This window comes from Tiliqua scincoides, chromosome 1, assembly GCF_035046505.1.
Source record: "Tiliqua scincoides isolate rTilSci1 chromosome 1, rTilSci1.hap2, whole genome shotgun sequence".
NCBI lineage: Eukaryota > Metazoa > Chordata > Lepidosauria > Squamata > Scincidae > Tiliqua > Tiliqua scincoides.
In genome coordinates this window covers 48,372,661-48,389,047 of record NC_089821.1, presented here as the reverse complement: position 1 = coordinate 48,389,047, position 16,387 = coordinate 48,372,661, and the positions used below count along the sequence as shown (strand labels likewise).

General features: G+C 44.3%; 1 protein-coding gene across 2 annotated transcripts in view; it reads right to left on the bottom strand.

Moving 5' to 3' along the window:
* Nucleotides 1-15,194, bottom strand: part of DENND5A (DENN domain containing 5A) — a 79,506-nt gene extending 64,312 nt beyond the window's left edge. For both annotated transcript variants that reach the window (XM_066639848.1, XM_066639847.1), the window contains exon 1: nt 14,919-15,194. In XM_066639848.1, coding sequence (XP_066495945.1) covers nt 14,919-15,024 — 106 coding nt within the window. In that variant the 5' untranslated portion in view covers nt 15,025-15,194. The remainder of the gene's footprint in view (nt 1-14,918) is intronic.
* Between the last annotated feature and the right edge of the window lie 1,193 nt (nt 15,195-16,387).

Below are 16,387 nucleotides of genomic sequence, written 5' to 3'. Positions count from 1 at the left end.
ACTTTGGACTTTGCTCTCAGTCTGGAGAGGTTGAAGAGCTTTCCGTCTGATCTGGTCCGGAGATAGATGCCTTCTGTTGCAGATCCAAAGGCATGCTTCAGCAGGACAGCGGAGAAAATCCCAAACAAGGTTTGTATTTTGGAGCGCAAAATACAAAAATGTATAAAGATAGAAATGTCACAACAGTACTATACTGTACTCTGATGCATCCATCACATCACATTTATATCTCACCCTTCCTCCAACAAGCTTAGGACAGCACACATTTTTCTCCCATTATATCTTAATAAGTACCCTATGAAGTAGGTTGGTTAAAAGATATTGGCTGGGATCCAACACACACACAAAAAGGGCTACTGTGCACATGCAGGAGAGTGATATTTCTTTCCTGTGGAAGCCTCTCACACTTCATGGTGTGCTGCCACTGGTAGAGACAAAGCCAAAAAAACTCCTATACATAAGTGGAACTGTCAATCTGGCAGCTCTTTGGGCCCTGACAGATGCACATGGTCACTCAGGGAGCTTCACAAGAAGAAATGTTAATTCAGCTAATGTGATGGCTAAGTTTTGGGTTCCCCTTCTGTTTTGTAGTTTCTAAAGCTCAAGAGTCATGCATATCAGGCAGAGCTATTTTTCATCTGATATATGAGAAAAGAAAGAGGACTCTTCTGTTCTTTTTTTGTTTAAACAGTTTTTTTAATGGAACATATTTATGCCATAAAGCAAACCATCAAAGCTGACAGAAGTATTCAGAAAGTCAACCATTTGGCTATCCAGTAATTTTAATCCTGCAACATTGATACAATTTAGTCAGGTGCAATTTATTCAGGTCATCCAATATACAAATGTCTGAAATGCAAAAAAAGAGTCAATACCAATAGAACCATCTGAAGAACAACCAGCTGAGGACAACAATGTATCCATTTCCTCTTTTGCTTACTAATACCACATTTTGAGATGTGTCCATTGCAAACACAATAACAGGCAATAAAAGTTGTTCAGTCATGTTAAAATGACCTTAAATCAGCCATTTTCAACTACTGTGCCATGGCCAACTGGTGTGCCGCGAATGGTCCCCACGTGTGCCGTGGGAATTTGGGAGAAGGTCATTTATTAGTAGGTCCAGTGGGGATGTGAGCACCCATTGACAGCACAGTGTGCCTTGTCAATTGTCAAAAAGCTGATGGTGTGCCTTGACCATTTTAATACCTTGCCAGTGTGCCATGAGATGAAAAAGGTTGAGAATTACTGCCTTAAATAATCATCAACTGAACCATCTCTGTCCAGGCACTAGTTCATACTAAATCTGATCTAGTTAAAATAGCAATAAAAAAATAAAGACATCAAACACTATCTAACTGTTATTTACAACATGTACAAAAATTAACAAATGGTTAATTTTTTTAATCTCTCTGTTGTACAGACCATTATTGATCCAACTCAGTCGTTAGGTATATCGTAGTCAATTTTTTTTTAAAAAGGAAGGTCAAATATGTTCAACACTCAACTGAAAAAACCAATTTCAGTTTTTTGAACATATAGTATGACTAGAAACATAATAAAATGTAATATTTATACAATTTTTATCCTATCAAGCTATTCTTTACTCCTGCAGTTCTCAAACTTTCAGGGAGTTTGAGGACTGCAGTAAATCCTTGCAGGGGAGGGAGGGAGGCAGCGGGGATGGGGGGAAGGCAGCGACATGATCCCCAGATTGCATCACTAAGGGGGCTGCAGGGGGGTAATCACATCCCACCTTCACTAAAAGTGAAAGCACAGTGATCACACTCCACCAGAGGTGGAGCTTTCACTTTTCAAGCCTCAGGGAGCCCTGCAGACACTTGTGCAGGGTTCCCTGTACCTCAGGGAGGCTGCAGCAGGGACTGGTGAGTACATGCCAGTCTCTGCAGCCTCCTTAATGATGCAAACCTGGGGATCATGGCGCTGCCTCCCCCTGCCCTTAAGAGGAAAGTGGCCAGGGCTGTCAGGCTGGGGTGTCGTGACACCCCGGTTTGAATAGCTGTGCATTACTCCTTCAGTAAACTTTAAAGATCAGGCAAATAAAAGAAATTTGGTGTCGGGCTGTTGGATTAAATATATCAATTTAGTTTTACATGTCTACAAATGAGAAATAAACCCAATTCACTGAAAGTATTTAGAGAATGGACGTACAATCATATAGCTCAGAGGTTTTCAGGAAAGGGTGTCGCAACGCCCCAGCCTGAGGGCCCTGGTCTCTTCGCCCTTAAGGGGCAGTGGCAGCCAGGAGGCAGGGGCTCAGGGGGCTGCAGGGGCTTGTCTGCACTTACCAGAGCCTCCTGCAGCCTCCCGGGGGTGTGGGGAGCCCTGTGCGGCTGTCCACAGAGCTCCCTGAGGCTTCCAAAGAGAAAGTGGGGCGATCGCACCCCGCCTCCACTAAGCATGATCGTTCCACTTTCACTTCTGATAGGTCTGCAGGGACTGGGGTGCACTCACCAGTTCCTGCAGCAGCTGTCCCTGGGTGCAGGGAGCCCTGCACCAGCATCTGCAGGGCTCCCCAGGTCAGCAGTAGTGAAAGCGGAGTGATCGCACTGCACTTCTGTTTTTGTGGAGGCAGAGTGTGATCGCTCACTTTCACTGTTGCTGACCTGGGGAGCCCTGCAGATGCTCCCAGGGAAGGCTGCTGCAGGGACTGGTGAGTGCACCCCAGTCCCTGCAGCCCCCTGAGCGGTGCGATCCTGGGGATCGTGCTGCTGCCTTCCCCCCGCTGCCTCCCCCACAAGGACTTACTGCAGGTTTTAAACTCCTGGAGAGTTTGAAAACCATAGATATAGCTGATGTTTTAATTTTAGCCAACACCATACCTAAAGCTATCAAACCTATTCCATTATTGTAATAATATATAAATCACAAAATAATTCAATTGTACAACCAAAGAACAAACTGCCATAGAAAGAAAGCAACTAATGTTAAATGATAATTTTCCAAGAAACTTTTCAAATTCTGGCCGGAAGGGGCAAAAAGCTAAACAATTTCCTTTTTCAAAGGATAGATAATATAAGAAATATCAACCCCCAAATAATATTTCTTGTGAGCCCAAACACGTCAGAAATGCAGGAAGATTTCACCTCAAATCAGAGGAGAGTATCTGATGTATCATGTTCACTAAGTAACACTTTCTGACAATGTCACATTATAGAGTTATTTTTCCCATAAAATGCCTAGAGGCAAGGCTGAGGATTCTATGGTATTCATAAGAAACGCATTTAAAGGGACTTACCAATCTGGGGAAGAACACCAGTTCTGAATATTTGCCTAAAAATATTTCAACAATTTGGTTTTTTTGAGATGCAGTTCAGCTGGGCAGGCCACACTGGGTCTGCTGCCCAATGTAGCCCTTTGCTTGCCACTGCCACCTCTGCCATGCACACCGCCCCCTCCAAACAAAAAAGCTCTTTATCTCCTGGTCACATTCTGTCCTCATTTAAAGCAACACATTCCCTTTATATTTTAAACACTTTTGTGACAGCCTCCTTACCCCCTTCCCTCACTCCATTATTATTCAGGGTTTAAAGAATATGGAGCAAGGGGAAAGGATAGTGAAGCACTGTGCATGTGGAAAGAAATGGATAATCTGATTCTTGCCTGCTTTTAGTGAATGAATCAATGCAGCTCACATCTGTGATGGGCTAGCCGCTAGAAGGAGGCAGGCACCCAAAATCTTCTACTCCCTCACTCTTGCTGCCATCCATTGCCAAAACAAACTGCATCATGTTGCTTCATGGCAGGGCTGGCAGACAGCTCAAGAAAATCCTAAAATCTTGATGGAAGAACAGTTTTGGTATAAAAATTTAATCCATCTGTAAATCTAAATGAGGGTTTTTGAAACTGTGGGTTGGGACCCACTTAGTGGGAGGCAACCCAATTTCTGGTGGGTCCCTTGGAGCCTCCAATGAAAACAAGGGTGATAGAAAGGTCAGATAAGTAATTGCCTCAAGCCCCAAGACTACAAGAGAGCATCACTCAGCAACGCTCCAGCCAGCGACGGCCCGCATATGCAATGGCCACCACTGGTCCCTGTTCACACTCCCCTCAGCCTCCGATGCCAAGGGAAGCCACGCTCCCCTTGCCTCCGGAAGCTTTTCTGAACCTCCCAGAGGCGGTGCACATCTGCAGGCTACCTCTCTGAGGCTTAGACCGGTCATTTCAGCCAAAAACAAGTGACTTCTGGTTTCCCAGAAAACCAGTTTCCTGTCTTTTTGCTCAAAACAGGCATTCTGAGCCTCGCAGAGGCAGCGTATGGATACAAGCCTCAAAAAAAGCCTCCAAAGGCAAGGGAAACACAGATCCCCTTGATGTTCAGAGACTTCACATCACGTCAAGCCTCGCTTGGTGACGAGGGTGCCAGTCCACATCCCTGTCACTAAGCAACGCAGGACTGTATTCAAAAATCAGACAGGTGCTAACTGCCCTGCAAAGAACTGAGCTCCTGCAGTTTGCAACCTTGAGTTAACATAAAGAGATAAATGTCTGAGCATCTTTTTTCTGGTTTTTTTTTCTATCAATGACAGGTAGTGGGGGCAGGTGAAGCTTGGGTCACATAAATAAGCTGCTCAAGCCTTGAGGCTTTCTATTAGGGCTTCTTCATCAGGAGAAATGGATCGGGTTTTTTGCAAATAAATAAATAAATACAGTTGAGCAGTTGCTGTACAATGTTACTTTGAAACACACATTGGATAGCTAATAGGCAGACTTTTAAAAGTTGCTTGGGGAAGCAAAGAAGTAATTTGTTTTATTGTTTGCTTTATTATTGTTTCTTTTACAATCCATGTCCTCCCATCCAGAGTTATAAATGTGACCCAGCACAAAAAAAAAAGTATCACAACATTGGCTATAAGGCAGCAACTCCAAAGACATTTTGGCAGCATACAGCTGCTCTTCCTTACATCAGCGACTCCATTCTTCACTGCAGTATCAGCTACCATGGCACGTCTGCCTCAGTTCCAATACAAACAAAAGAACTCTTTGGTATTCCAAAACACAGCAAACAACACAGACTTCTTCAGTGAGAGGAGAAAAACAGGGTAATCTAAGGCAATGACACATTCAAAGCACTTCACAAGTGCTATTATAAACCCAATCTCAAATTCTTGCCATCTCTGCAGAATTACTGAAATAAAAGTCACTTCGCAGGGCATCCCCATGTTCTCCAACACCCAGCAGCATTTGCAGCACTTGCACAGAACTGCACCCAGAACTAAAGTCAATGCTCACTCATGCAGGAACTTTGTATGTGCTTTAGAAGGCATACAAAGCTTGGGATTGCACCAGGGGCTGATGGAGCTGAAGCAGGTGTTACTAATATAGTTGGCTTATCCTTGGAAATAGCTGCTTCTGTTATGGAAGCTGCATAGAGGAGTGGGCTTATAGACAATGGAGGTCCTGGAGGTTATGCATTAACTTCTTGACTCAATGGTGAAGGACCCCATCTCCAGTGATTCTGGCCAACAATGCTAGAAGGTTTTGTGTGAAGACATGCAGTGGTTATGGATCATGCTTCAGTATGGCAAATGCATATTCAAATAAATCCATGACATGTACATGTCTATAACAGTGATCCAACCAACTCTAAGACATAAAGAGCCATTTCTGATGGAAGCAACCAGAAGCAGCATAGTGAGGTGGGGTAGGACACAACCCTTTCCCTGCCCACCTTTCCCACACTCCAGAACTTCCTCCTGCAGGGTTTCCTACACACAAAGACTTTCAAATGTGTATTTGCAATGTATTTGGAATCACATGTGGGAGGTCATTTGGAGTGAAGAAATGGGCAGCCAAGAAAATGCTAGTACTTAAGTTTCTTCATTCCTGCTCACCAATAGTGTTTCTTCCCCTTGTTAAAGGAGTATGAAATTGCTGTTGACACTTATTTGCGTGTAACATGCCATGTACACTCTGTAGACAGGGACACTGTGGACATATCACAATCTCACATAACCCAAGGTATCAGAAATGCTTGTTGTGAGAATAGAATGAAATTACCCAGTGTACACTATTTTGAGCTTCTTGGAGGAGTATGGCATACAAAAGCTATAAACATAGTTCTTCCATGCAACATGACCCACTGGATATATGCAGTTCTGGAGATACATTGAGTACCATATGCATAAGATAAATAATAATAATAATAATAACAACAACAGGTATTTATATACCGCCTTTCTTGGTCTTTCTTCAAGACTTTATTCAAGGCGGTTTACATAGGCAGGCTTTTATTTAAATCCCTTATTAAATAGGGATTTTTACAATTTGAAAGAAGGTTCTTTCTTTCAAGAACCACTACATTCAAGGTGTTTCGTTCCGATCTGGCTTCACATTCTGGCCTCCATCCTCCCACACTCAGAGCAGATGGAATTGCTCGGCTTCAGCTTATCAGCTGCTTCAAGGTCGCACGGTGCCGGTGGCCTCGAACTAGCAACCTTGTGGATGTTATCTTCAGGCAGACGGAGGCTCTACCCTCTAGACCAGACCTCCTGCCCCTAAGATCCTGCCTTTGGTGAGGGAATAGTGTAATTATCAAGAGCACAATCCACAACAAGGCTCCACTACAGTGGTGTAACCCTCCACTCCCATAGCAGGCACAAATGATGTCAGAAGAAAACAATGCTTAGCTGCTGTGCAACAAACAGCTGGCACTACTACAAAAGCTCCCAGTCAGGGAATTAGGCCTGCCACTCCTCACATGGGGACTGTTGTACAGTAATTTCTCCCTCTCAATCACAAAAGTTTCACCAATTGTCATACCACAACCAGATCATGCTGCAGCCCAACATCAGGTCTCGTCAAAGGCTGGAGATATGCTATTGCACTGCCCTACTTTACTGCATGATGCAGTGGGTTTGTGAATGTGGTCGCAAACAAGGGAGATGAAACTGAGGCAGGAAGAGGTTTACCAATGTTAAGCGTCATGCTGATAAGTGTAACATCCTAGCTGCATGGCAAAATAAGCACCTGCCACACAAACAAAAATATTTAACAGCTTAAATATTTAACAACAGAAAGCAATAATAAGTTTCATCAACCTGCTTATCTGCTCCTTTGAGCTCCAACTATTTGGTTATCTTATTTTTATTAAAATTGCTTATTCCAATTTAAAACCCTTCAGTTGGATTCCCACATTCATTTTATTATCTAGTTGTCCTATACAATCAAATATTTCAGGGCCATACCAGATATTACCTGAAATATGGAACCGCTGCCAATTCAAACCTCTTCCTCATATATGTCTGCTAACATATAACTGAGGCAGACATACAATATAATGCCTGTGCCTTCAGCGTTTTCCTAGCCAATGCAACTATTTTGCTTGCCACAAGAGCAGGGAAACGCTGATATCATTAATCCTCAGTAACTACACACTCAGTTCCCATGGTCTCACTTATCCATGGGAGCACAATTGTTAGTTTCTGTTGCACTATCCGCTGCCTTTCTCACTTATCCCCAGCGGCCATCCTGACCAGGTTAGGTACCTCTCCCCTTAGCTCTACTGATCTCATAGGATCAATAATTCCATATCCACTAATTTAGTATCCACTGGGTTTTCCAGAAACCTAATCTCAGCAGATGACTGTATGTATGACTTAAATCATATGTCTGCCTCAGCTAAATGTTACTGGAATACATGGGGAAAAGATGAAGAGCTGTAGCAGCTAGTATTTCCAAAAACAACTAGTGCATTTTCAAATACTTTCCGCCTTTAATAAATGCAAAATTAGACTGTTGAACCAAAACAGAAGATTTTTTACAAGAAATACATAGAAATAAAGTGAATCAGAAGTACCATAAGTAAAAACAACAGAGAGAGGAGAGCATATCACCCCTAAAAAGTGTTTCAACAGCAGAAAAGGGACTAGATTTGCTTCACCAATATAAGTGTGGATCAAGTCACAGGAATTTATAATGCAAAACAGATTTTTCTGAAATTTTTCTTTGAAGTTCAAAGTTGCATTCTGGATATTTTCCAATGCTCTCTCTACCCAACTTGCACATAATCACAAGAAGTCCATTCATCTTCTGTTCTCAAAATCCTTTGGGAACAAAAATATGGCTAATAAATCTTTTAAATAAATAACAACCATAAAACACTAGATCTGACAGCTAGTGAAACTATTAATTACAGATTCAAAAAGACTTGTTATTTTATACTACATTCTTTATTTAAAATTTTTACATGAGACTGAAAGTGCACATGAGCTCCTTTGCACTATTTTCCTAGCACGCATACAATGTAGACAAGATAGGACACAGAAGAGGTCCAATTTAAATTGAAGTTGATGGGCATTTTCCATCCAGTTATACAATCCTCTTCAAACTTATGAAAATTATTACACACTAGACCAGGTATCAGCAATGAATACATATATGCTTATGTATTATAAGCATATTATTATTAAATTATTAACTATATTTATACCATTTTCAATGAAAAGTTCACAAAGCCGTTTACAGAGAAATCAAATAACCATACCCTTATAATTATATAATTTATAGTATACTAGGTACAGAAACTTTATTACACAGATTAATCTTCACTATCAAAAAGTTCCACTTCCCCAATCATATCAATGAAGGAAGCAGATCCATATGCACATCTCTGTGAACATTCAGCTCTAAGCCCTCCATTGATACGTATAAAGCTGCACAAGCCCTTCCTACACTTTGGAGCACAGGTAGGGTTTCTGACTGGAACCTGAGGGCACAATCCTAACCAATATTCCAACACTCACCTAGCCGCAATGCAGGCCCAAGGTAAGGTAAAAAACATGCCCTTACCTTGCCCCCCTTGACTACCTCCCACGGCAGGATGCAGTGCACACTACATTGGCACAGCTATGTCAGTGCTGGAAAATTGGTTAGGATTATGCCCTTAATCTCTGATAAACAGGTATCCCCAGTAAAGGTAAAGGTTCCCCTCGGTGTTCAGCCTACTCGTGTCTGACTCTAGGGGCGGTGCTTATTTCCATTTCCAAGCCGAAGAGCTAGTGTTTGTCTGTAGACAGTATTCTGTGGTCATGTGGCTGGCATGACTAGACAGCTAAGTGTACATTCCCACCGAGGTGGTACCTATTTATCTATTCGCATTTTATATACTTTAGAACTGCAAAGTTAGCAGGAGCTGGGACAAGCAACAGGAGCTCACCCTGTCACATGGATTCAAACTGCCTACCTTGCAGTCAACAGGCTCGTTGGCTCCACAGTTTAACCTGCCATGCTACCATGTACCTTGTATCCCCAGTAGATAATTATAAAAATTAAAGTCTCAGGACCCAATCCTATCTAACTTTCCAGCACCAATGCAGCCATGCCAATGGGGCATGCACTGCATCTTGCAATGGTGGGGGCAGTCACTATCTCTCCAAAGTATCCTCCTACACCCACCAACAGGCTTTTCTGAAGATGGACGATGAAGGGGAAGAAAGGGAATTGCTGAAAATCAGGTGGAGGCATCTTCTGCAAGTGGAGCCACTCATGGGAAGGTGCATCGGCCCATTTTTTAGGAAATTCCCCCATTCCCCTGCAACTCCCCCATATCCTTTTCCATACCCTTCCAGAGAGTTCCCAACTCTCAGCAGAGCATTTCTATGAAGCACAGGGATGAAGGGATGAAGCACAGTGAGAAGGAGAGGCAGGGAAGCCCTGTTGCACACATGCTGACCTCTAATCCCACCATTCCAAATCCAACCCATAGTACATAGGCCTACCCACTTCATGTCTCTAACAAAGGTTATTTGTCTCCACAAAAAGTTAAGGCCACAATATATTTGTTAGCCTTTAAGATCCCACAAGACATTCTGTTGTTTCGGATGCAGTTGGCTAACATGACTGGACTGCACAAAGGCTAGGCAACTGAAATTTAAACAACTGAAAAGAATGCTTTATTTCTTTCCCAGCTGGAAAAAGCCATCTTTATCATATGTTCTTTTAATGTACTCCAGTCTAAAGTCTATCAGGGATATGTGAGTGAGCTATTCAGGTCTGGAACTGACAAAAGTGCATACATTTTTAACTACAATTGATAATTCCAATTAAATTATCATAATAAAAACATGTACTGACCTTCTTGTGTCATACTTTCAAATACCATTTATTAATTATACTCTTGAAATAAACCCAGAAGACACACAATTTCTATACTCCTGAGCTAGAACAAAACTGTACAACTGCTAAGAGTTCTAGCAGGAACTGTCAGTTTCTCATAGTGAATTTTAGTTACTATGACATCATTCAAAGGCAGTGCTCAAGGCAGACTTGGCCCTGGAGAACTGCAGTGTGCACCAATCGTTTATTGTTAGTGTTTAATCTCTGCTTTGTTCTATTTTAGGACTCCCATTTTCCTTCTTTCTCCTCTTTGCATTGTAATGCCAATGCTTTATTTCAACAATTGCCACTTATTGGACACATTGTGCCACTGGCACAAAGAGGCCTCTCAAGCTAAAAATATATTCAAGAGATGGAAGTTTACATAATACTCTTTTCATTCTAGTAAATACATACATATTTTAGAAAACACCACTGAACTGAGTGTACAGTATTGAATTCAAACCACAGGACTCAGAAGAAATTGCAGTTGGATTTGTGTAACTTCTAAATCCAAGAACCTAGATGTGAACATTTGCAAACTGCTTTTATACACAACATAGTTACAATAACCATTTTCATACTGCAGGCATAGGCCAAGAAAAAAAGAAATAAACAAAAACCCTCCTACCTTAATTTCTTTGTATTTCAAGTTCATCCTAAACCTAATCCTATATATGTGTTACTATTGTTTTGTTTTGGGGCTGTTGTTGGCAGGAAGAAATAGAACGAGAACTTTTTTTGGCTACATTATAATTAAGCAAGGGTCCTAAAGTGAGGCAATGTGGTGAAATTAATACCTTACCAACTCCAATCCCCCCCCCACTGCAGCTCAGTTTACATAGCTGGGGTCTACAAGAATCTATATTCTTTCCTATCCTATCAGTGATCATTCTGAACTTTTAAAATAGCACGATTAGTTTTATGTGGTTATTACAGACTACTTTAATCTCTCTCTTGTCTAGTTTCATCCTATGCACAATTACTTGGGATGGTCCAATTTAGAGCGCAATCCAAAGGGAGTGCTCAGTTGGCAAAAGTCCCTTGCACCAGCCTGTGAGGGTCGCAAATGTGACGTAAAGCACATTTGTGCCTCCTCAAGTGTCGGCTGGGCATGCATAGAGACTAACAGCGGCCCACAAAGGCTGCATCCAGCCACCGCACCAACAGAGCTGGATGGAGTAAGTGGACATTTGTCCCCTCAGCTGCTAGAGGTCTCCTTGAGTAAGTGGACATTTGTCCCCTTGCCCTGGGGTAAAGCCCAGCAGCCACTATGGGTCAACCTGGACCTGCATCAGCTCAAATGCTGGCACAAGTTCACATTGTCCCAGGTTGGTGGATCAGGCCCAGGAATTGGATCAGCATTTGGCATGCAACACTACTGTCAATCCTGCCTCCTCCCAAGCCTGATTCACCATCCTCCCTGCCCTATCACTATCCTGTTCTGCCCACCATACCCATTCAACCCCCTGCACAGGCTTACCTGCTCCAGCAGGTCTCTGTAGATCTGCTTGTGCATGGGAGACCACTCCAGCCTCCCTGCCAGCAGCCCAGCAGCACATGTCAGCAGCTTGGCAACTGCTGTAAAGCAGCCTCCAGTGTGCAACACTAATTATACCATTGGGGAGGGGAGTAGGATAGGGCCATAAATATGTAAAATTCCTATTTAAAAATAAATAGGAATTTTACCACATGGTATATTATTTTTTTCTTCATAACATACTGTCAAATCAGTATCACTAAAACAGTCACACCAGCAGACAATGAAAGATGTAATCTGCATATTCAGTCAAAAGGTGTTATATATCTAAAGCACAAAACTATTTGACACTTCAGTGATACTATTCTAGGTAATATAGAGAAAAGCAGCATCATAGCAACATAGTTTTGTTCATATTCAGTGGCTCACCATGAAATAAACTGATATCCAGAACTATACAATGTACTGATCATTTTGTTTGAAATCTGTGCTTGCTTTGAGGTATGAAGTAAAACAAAAACAAAAAACAGTATAAATTTACCATTGACAATCCTGCAAATATACTATATGCTTAATTTTGAGAATGTAGTTTACAACCAGAATTATGCAACAAAGTGGCCGAACCTATCCAATTTTCCAGTGCCAGTGCAGTCGTGCCAATGGGGCATGCACTGAATGCTGTGGTAGAAGGACAGTCACAGAGACCTCCTCAAGGTAAGGGAACATCTGTTCCCTTATCTTGGGGCTGCACTATGGCAGTACCGGTGCTGGAAAGTTGTACAGGATTGGGCCCTAAGTCCTGCAACAATCTGCATATATTACAATGAAGTCTAAGTCTGTATAGTATGTGAGCCATAATAAACTTAATGTATCTGTCTGCAAAACAAACAAAGTGATTCCTCAAAAAAGTTCATATTTAATTGATATGAGAAACAGACAGCTCAGAAAATGTACTGAATACACTATACCTAAATTTATTTTCATTTTCATTTCATTTTTCTCCCAATGTAAACTACTTGGCAAGTAGTATTACAACTGAATAAAGGTTTTTAAGACCAGTAAAGAGTTCAAGAAATCTTGATGTACTATAAAGTACTGTACACACTGGCAGCCCAATCCTATGCATGTCTACTCAGAAGTAGGCTACTCAACGGAATTTACTCCCAGCAAAGTGTGGATATGATTGGGCTGTTACTTAGGAATAAGCACCACTGAACACAGTGAGATTTACTTCCAAGTAAATATGCATAAGATCAGGTTGTTAGTTATAGAAGAGAGGCACATTAAGAATTTACAAAAATATGCATTGTAAATTCAGAAATAAGGTTCTACAGTATTTAAAAGTAGTGATATACAAATACCAGATGCACACAGTTATTGTAAATATATTTTATGGGCAATAACTAAACCCTTGCACATTCCAGTTCAAAACAAAGAGGCAGTCATATTTTACTGTTGAAAACCAGAAATTCTAAACATCAGCAAAACACACACAACATTGTCACCTTGATAAATGATTAGGCAAATTATCATATTTTTCAAAATTGAGGGTGCACACTTCTAAGCATATCAACATTTAAAGTTGTCACCTTCAGAAAAAATAAATAAACCCCTGGATCTGCTCTTAAGCTTTTAACAGTAACTGAAACAAGGAGATAAAAGTTTTCCTGGAATCAGGATAAAGGGATGGGAAACCCCAATACCCACGCTTTCCTGGACGTGAGCCCCATTGACTCTAATGGGACTTACTTCTGAGTAGACATGCACAGGATTGGGCTGTAAGACTTATAGTAGAATACACTTCTGTGAACTAGAGCCCTCTTCATTTCAAGTATGAACTTTGTATGTATGAACTTTGAATGAACCCGAAGATTATGATCGACTGGGAGATTGCTGATCAATAGGGATATATATACATACACAGGAAATAGTAAAGTTTTAGTCTTGCAAGTTGCAATTCTACCACAACTCTTTTTGGAATTACAGGCTTGCATCGCTTAATGACCTTCCACTTAACAACTGCTAGTATATGCTGGTGGTCAAAGCACAACAAAGAAACTCTTAATGAGGCAATCAGGTCTCCCACAGCCTGCAGCAGAGTGCCTGTTTACACAAAAAAAGGCTCTTAATGCAAAGAAGAGGCAATTGGCCTCCAGTAGCCTGCACAACCAGCAAGTGTCTGGCAGGGGGTGTCTGTTTACACAACAAAGGCACTAGATTGGGCTGAATGTTCACTTAACAACCTAATCACATAACAACAGAGATAGGAGAACATATTCCTCCCCCTTAAGTGACAGCACACCTGCAATTTAATTTTCAGGAACACCGGGTAGAGAGAGAGAGAGAGAGATAGACCTGTAGCCACAGGATTGTTATCTGAAGTCACAGAGGCTTTGAGCAGCAGGAGAGGAAGAATCGGGTGTACCAGACTCCTTCTCTCCCCTGCAGTTAAAATAATGGTACTGCCACCCGACTCTTCAGAAGCTGCCTTTGCATCCCAAAGGGACTGGAAGTAGCAACATCTCCCTTTATTTAACAAGCCCAAACGCTCTGACTGAGCTGAGGCCTGGGAGAGGGAGGGTGACAGCTCTCCTGCTGCTGCTGCTGCTGCCAAAACAAAGCGGCAGCTGGCGGCTTCCTCTGCCTTCCCCATTGACTGAGCATCTTCTTGGCACCAGCTCCTCCGAGCAAAGAGGGTGGGGGAGGCCGCACATTCAAATTCTCTATATGGGGCTATATAGGGGCTGGTGCTGAGGATCAGCTCTCACTGAGAGCTCCTGTTCTGCCCTCCCACAGCAGCCACACACAAGGCCCCCTCCTTCCATTCTCAGGCTACAATCCTATCCACACTTTCCTGGGAGAATGCCCCATTGACTCTAATGAGACCTACTTCTGAGTCGACACACATAGGATTGGGCTGCGAGGCTGCAATCCTATGCACAGTTTCCTGGGAGTAAGCCCCATTTACTCTAATGGGGCTTACTTCTGAGTAGACATGCATAGGATTGGGCTCTTAGGCTGCAATCCTATCCCTGGGAGGAAGCGCCCTTGACTCTAGTGGGACTTACTTCTGAGTAGACATGCATAAAATTGGGCTGCGAAGCAGGAGGCTGTCATTGGCCCTCCCGCGCCAGGGAGACTCGGAGCGGGAGCCTCTGCGTATCTACTCAGAAGTAAGGGCCATCAGAGTCAAGGGTGCTTCCTCCCGGGAAGGTGTGGACAGGACTGGCTGCCTTCAGGGCAGCGCCGGGCGCGGCACCCGGCGGAGGATGCCTGCCGGGGCTGTCGGCCGCCGGGGGCTGCGGGCGGGCGGCGGACTCACCCGAGAGCTCGTCGGGCTCCAAGCCGGTGTCGGTGTCCAGCCCGCAGATCACGAAGTAGTCGGCGAACCGGCCGGGGGCGGACGGAGAGGGGCCGCCGCAGCTCATGCTGGACGAGCCCCCGCGAGGCGGGACGACTCAGGCCGCCCGGCGGGAAGAGAAGAGGCTTCGGGGCGCCGCGGCCGCGGCTGCTGCTGCTCCCCCGGCTGCGGCGGCCCCCACAGCTGCCTCCATGACGGAGCGGAGCGGCCAGGGCCGCGCGGCATTGTGGGTAGCGGGCCTGACACACGGGCGGCGAGCGGGCGGGCGCTCGCAGGATGCCCCCTCCCCAGATGTGCCCGGCGGGGGGAGCGGGACCGAGGCGCAGCCGCAATGCTGCGCGTGCGCAGTTCGGCGGGGATGACGTGATGCTCCTTGCGGTCTGCTGCCGAGGGCTGCAGGCGCGGAGGGGGCGAGAAGGGCTCTTCCTCTGCCCGCCCCCCGCTCTGTGTAGGCAGGGCGCTTGTGTTCTTGGCCCTGCCACACGGGCACGCGGGGGGGGGCAGGAGAGGCAGAGCCTCCCCACTGGAGCCCTTCGGAAAGCACTGCTGCTGTGCGAGGTGCCCGCGCGTCTCTCACAGGACTCCAGTGGGGAGGCTCTGCCTCTCCTGCCTCCCCGCCACACATCCCTGATGGAATGTATATCCCCAGTATGTCCTTTGCACTTGCCCCCCTTGCTCAACCTGCCCCCAGTTTCTTCTCTGCGCTTCTTATAGTTCCTTCCTTTGCTTTGTTTCCACCACCCAGAAGGAGGCAGCAAGTTTTTCTTCTACTTACTCACAGTTCAGCTCCTGGTCTCTTCCTAGACCTCCCTACAAACTCCTGGAATTCAGGGTGTGGTTCAGCTGCACAAGTGTGCACTTGAGCGAAGGAGACGTACACTAGAGATGCGTGCAGAACCCCCAACCTCTCTTGCAATGCTACAGCTATTCACCAGGGCTGTTGGAAGAACATACGAAGTTACTTTTTAGCGAGTCAGACTATGAGGCCATCTAGCTCCATAGCATCTACACACCAGAGTGAGTTGGGACCCACGGGGTGGGTTGCAAGCCAATTTCAGGTCAGTCGTGTAGCACCTACTTCAGCCACCATTGAAAACACAGAGCTGAAATGCAGGGTCCGGAGTTGCTGGGCCGGGCCGGCTTCCGATGGGAGAGAGGCCTGGTGCTTTGCCCTGACTAGGTGGGAAGATGGGATGCTGGAAAGGGGGATGGGCTGTGTGGATCCAATCTGCCTTCTGTTTTGACTTCTGAGCTGGAACGTTTGAATTCTGAGCAATGCAAAATAACAGCAGGAGCGCACTGTGTAATGGGACCTTTGGCTGACCACAGGTTAATTTGAACCCTAAATTGATTATGTCACTTCCAGCCAAGACATCACTTCTAGGTTAATGACACATTTCCAGTGGGTCCCGCCAGGTTGCAATTCTAAA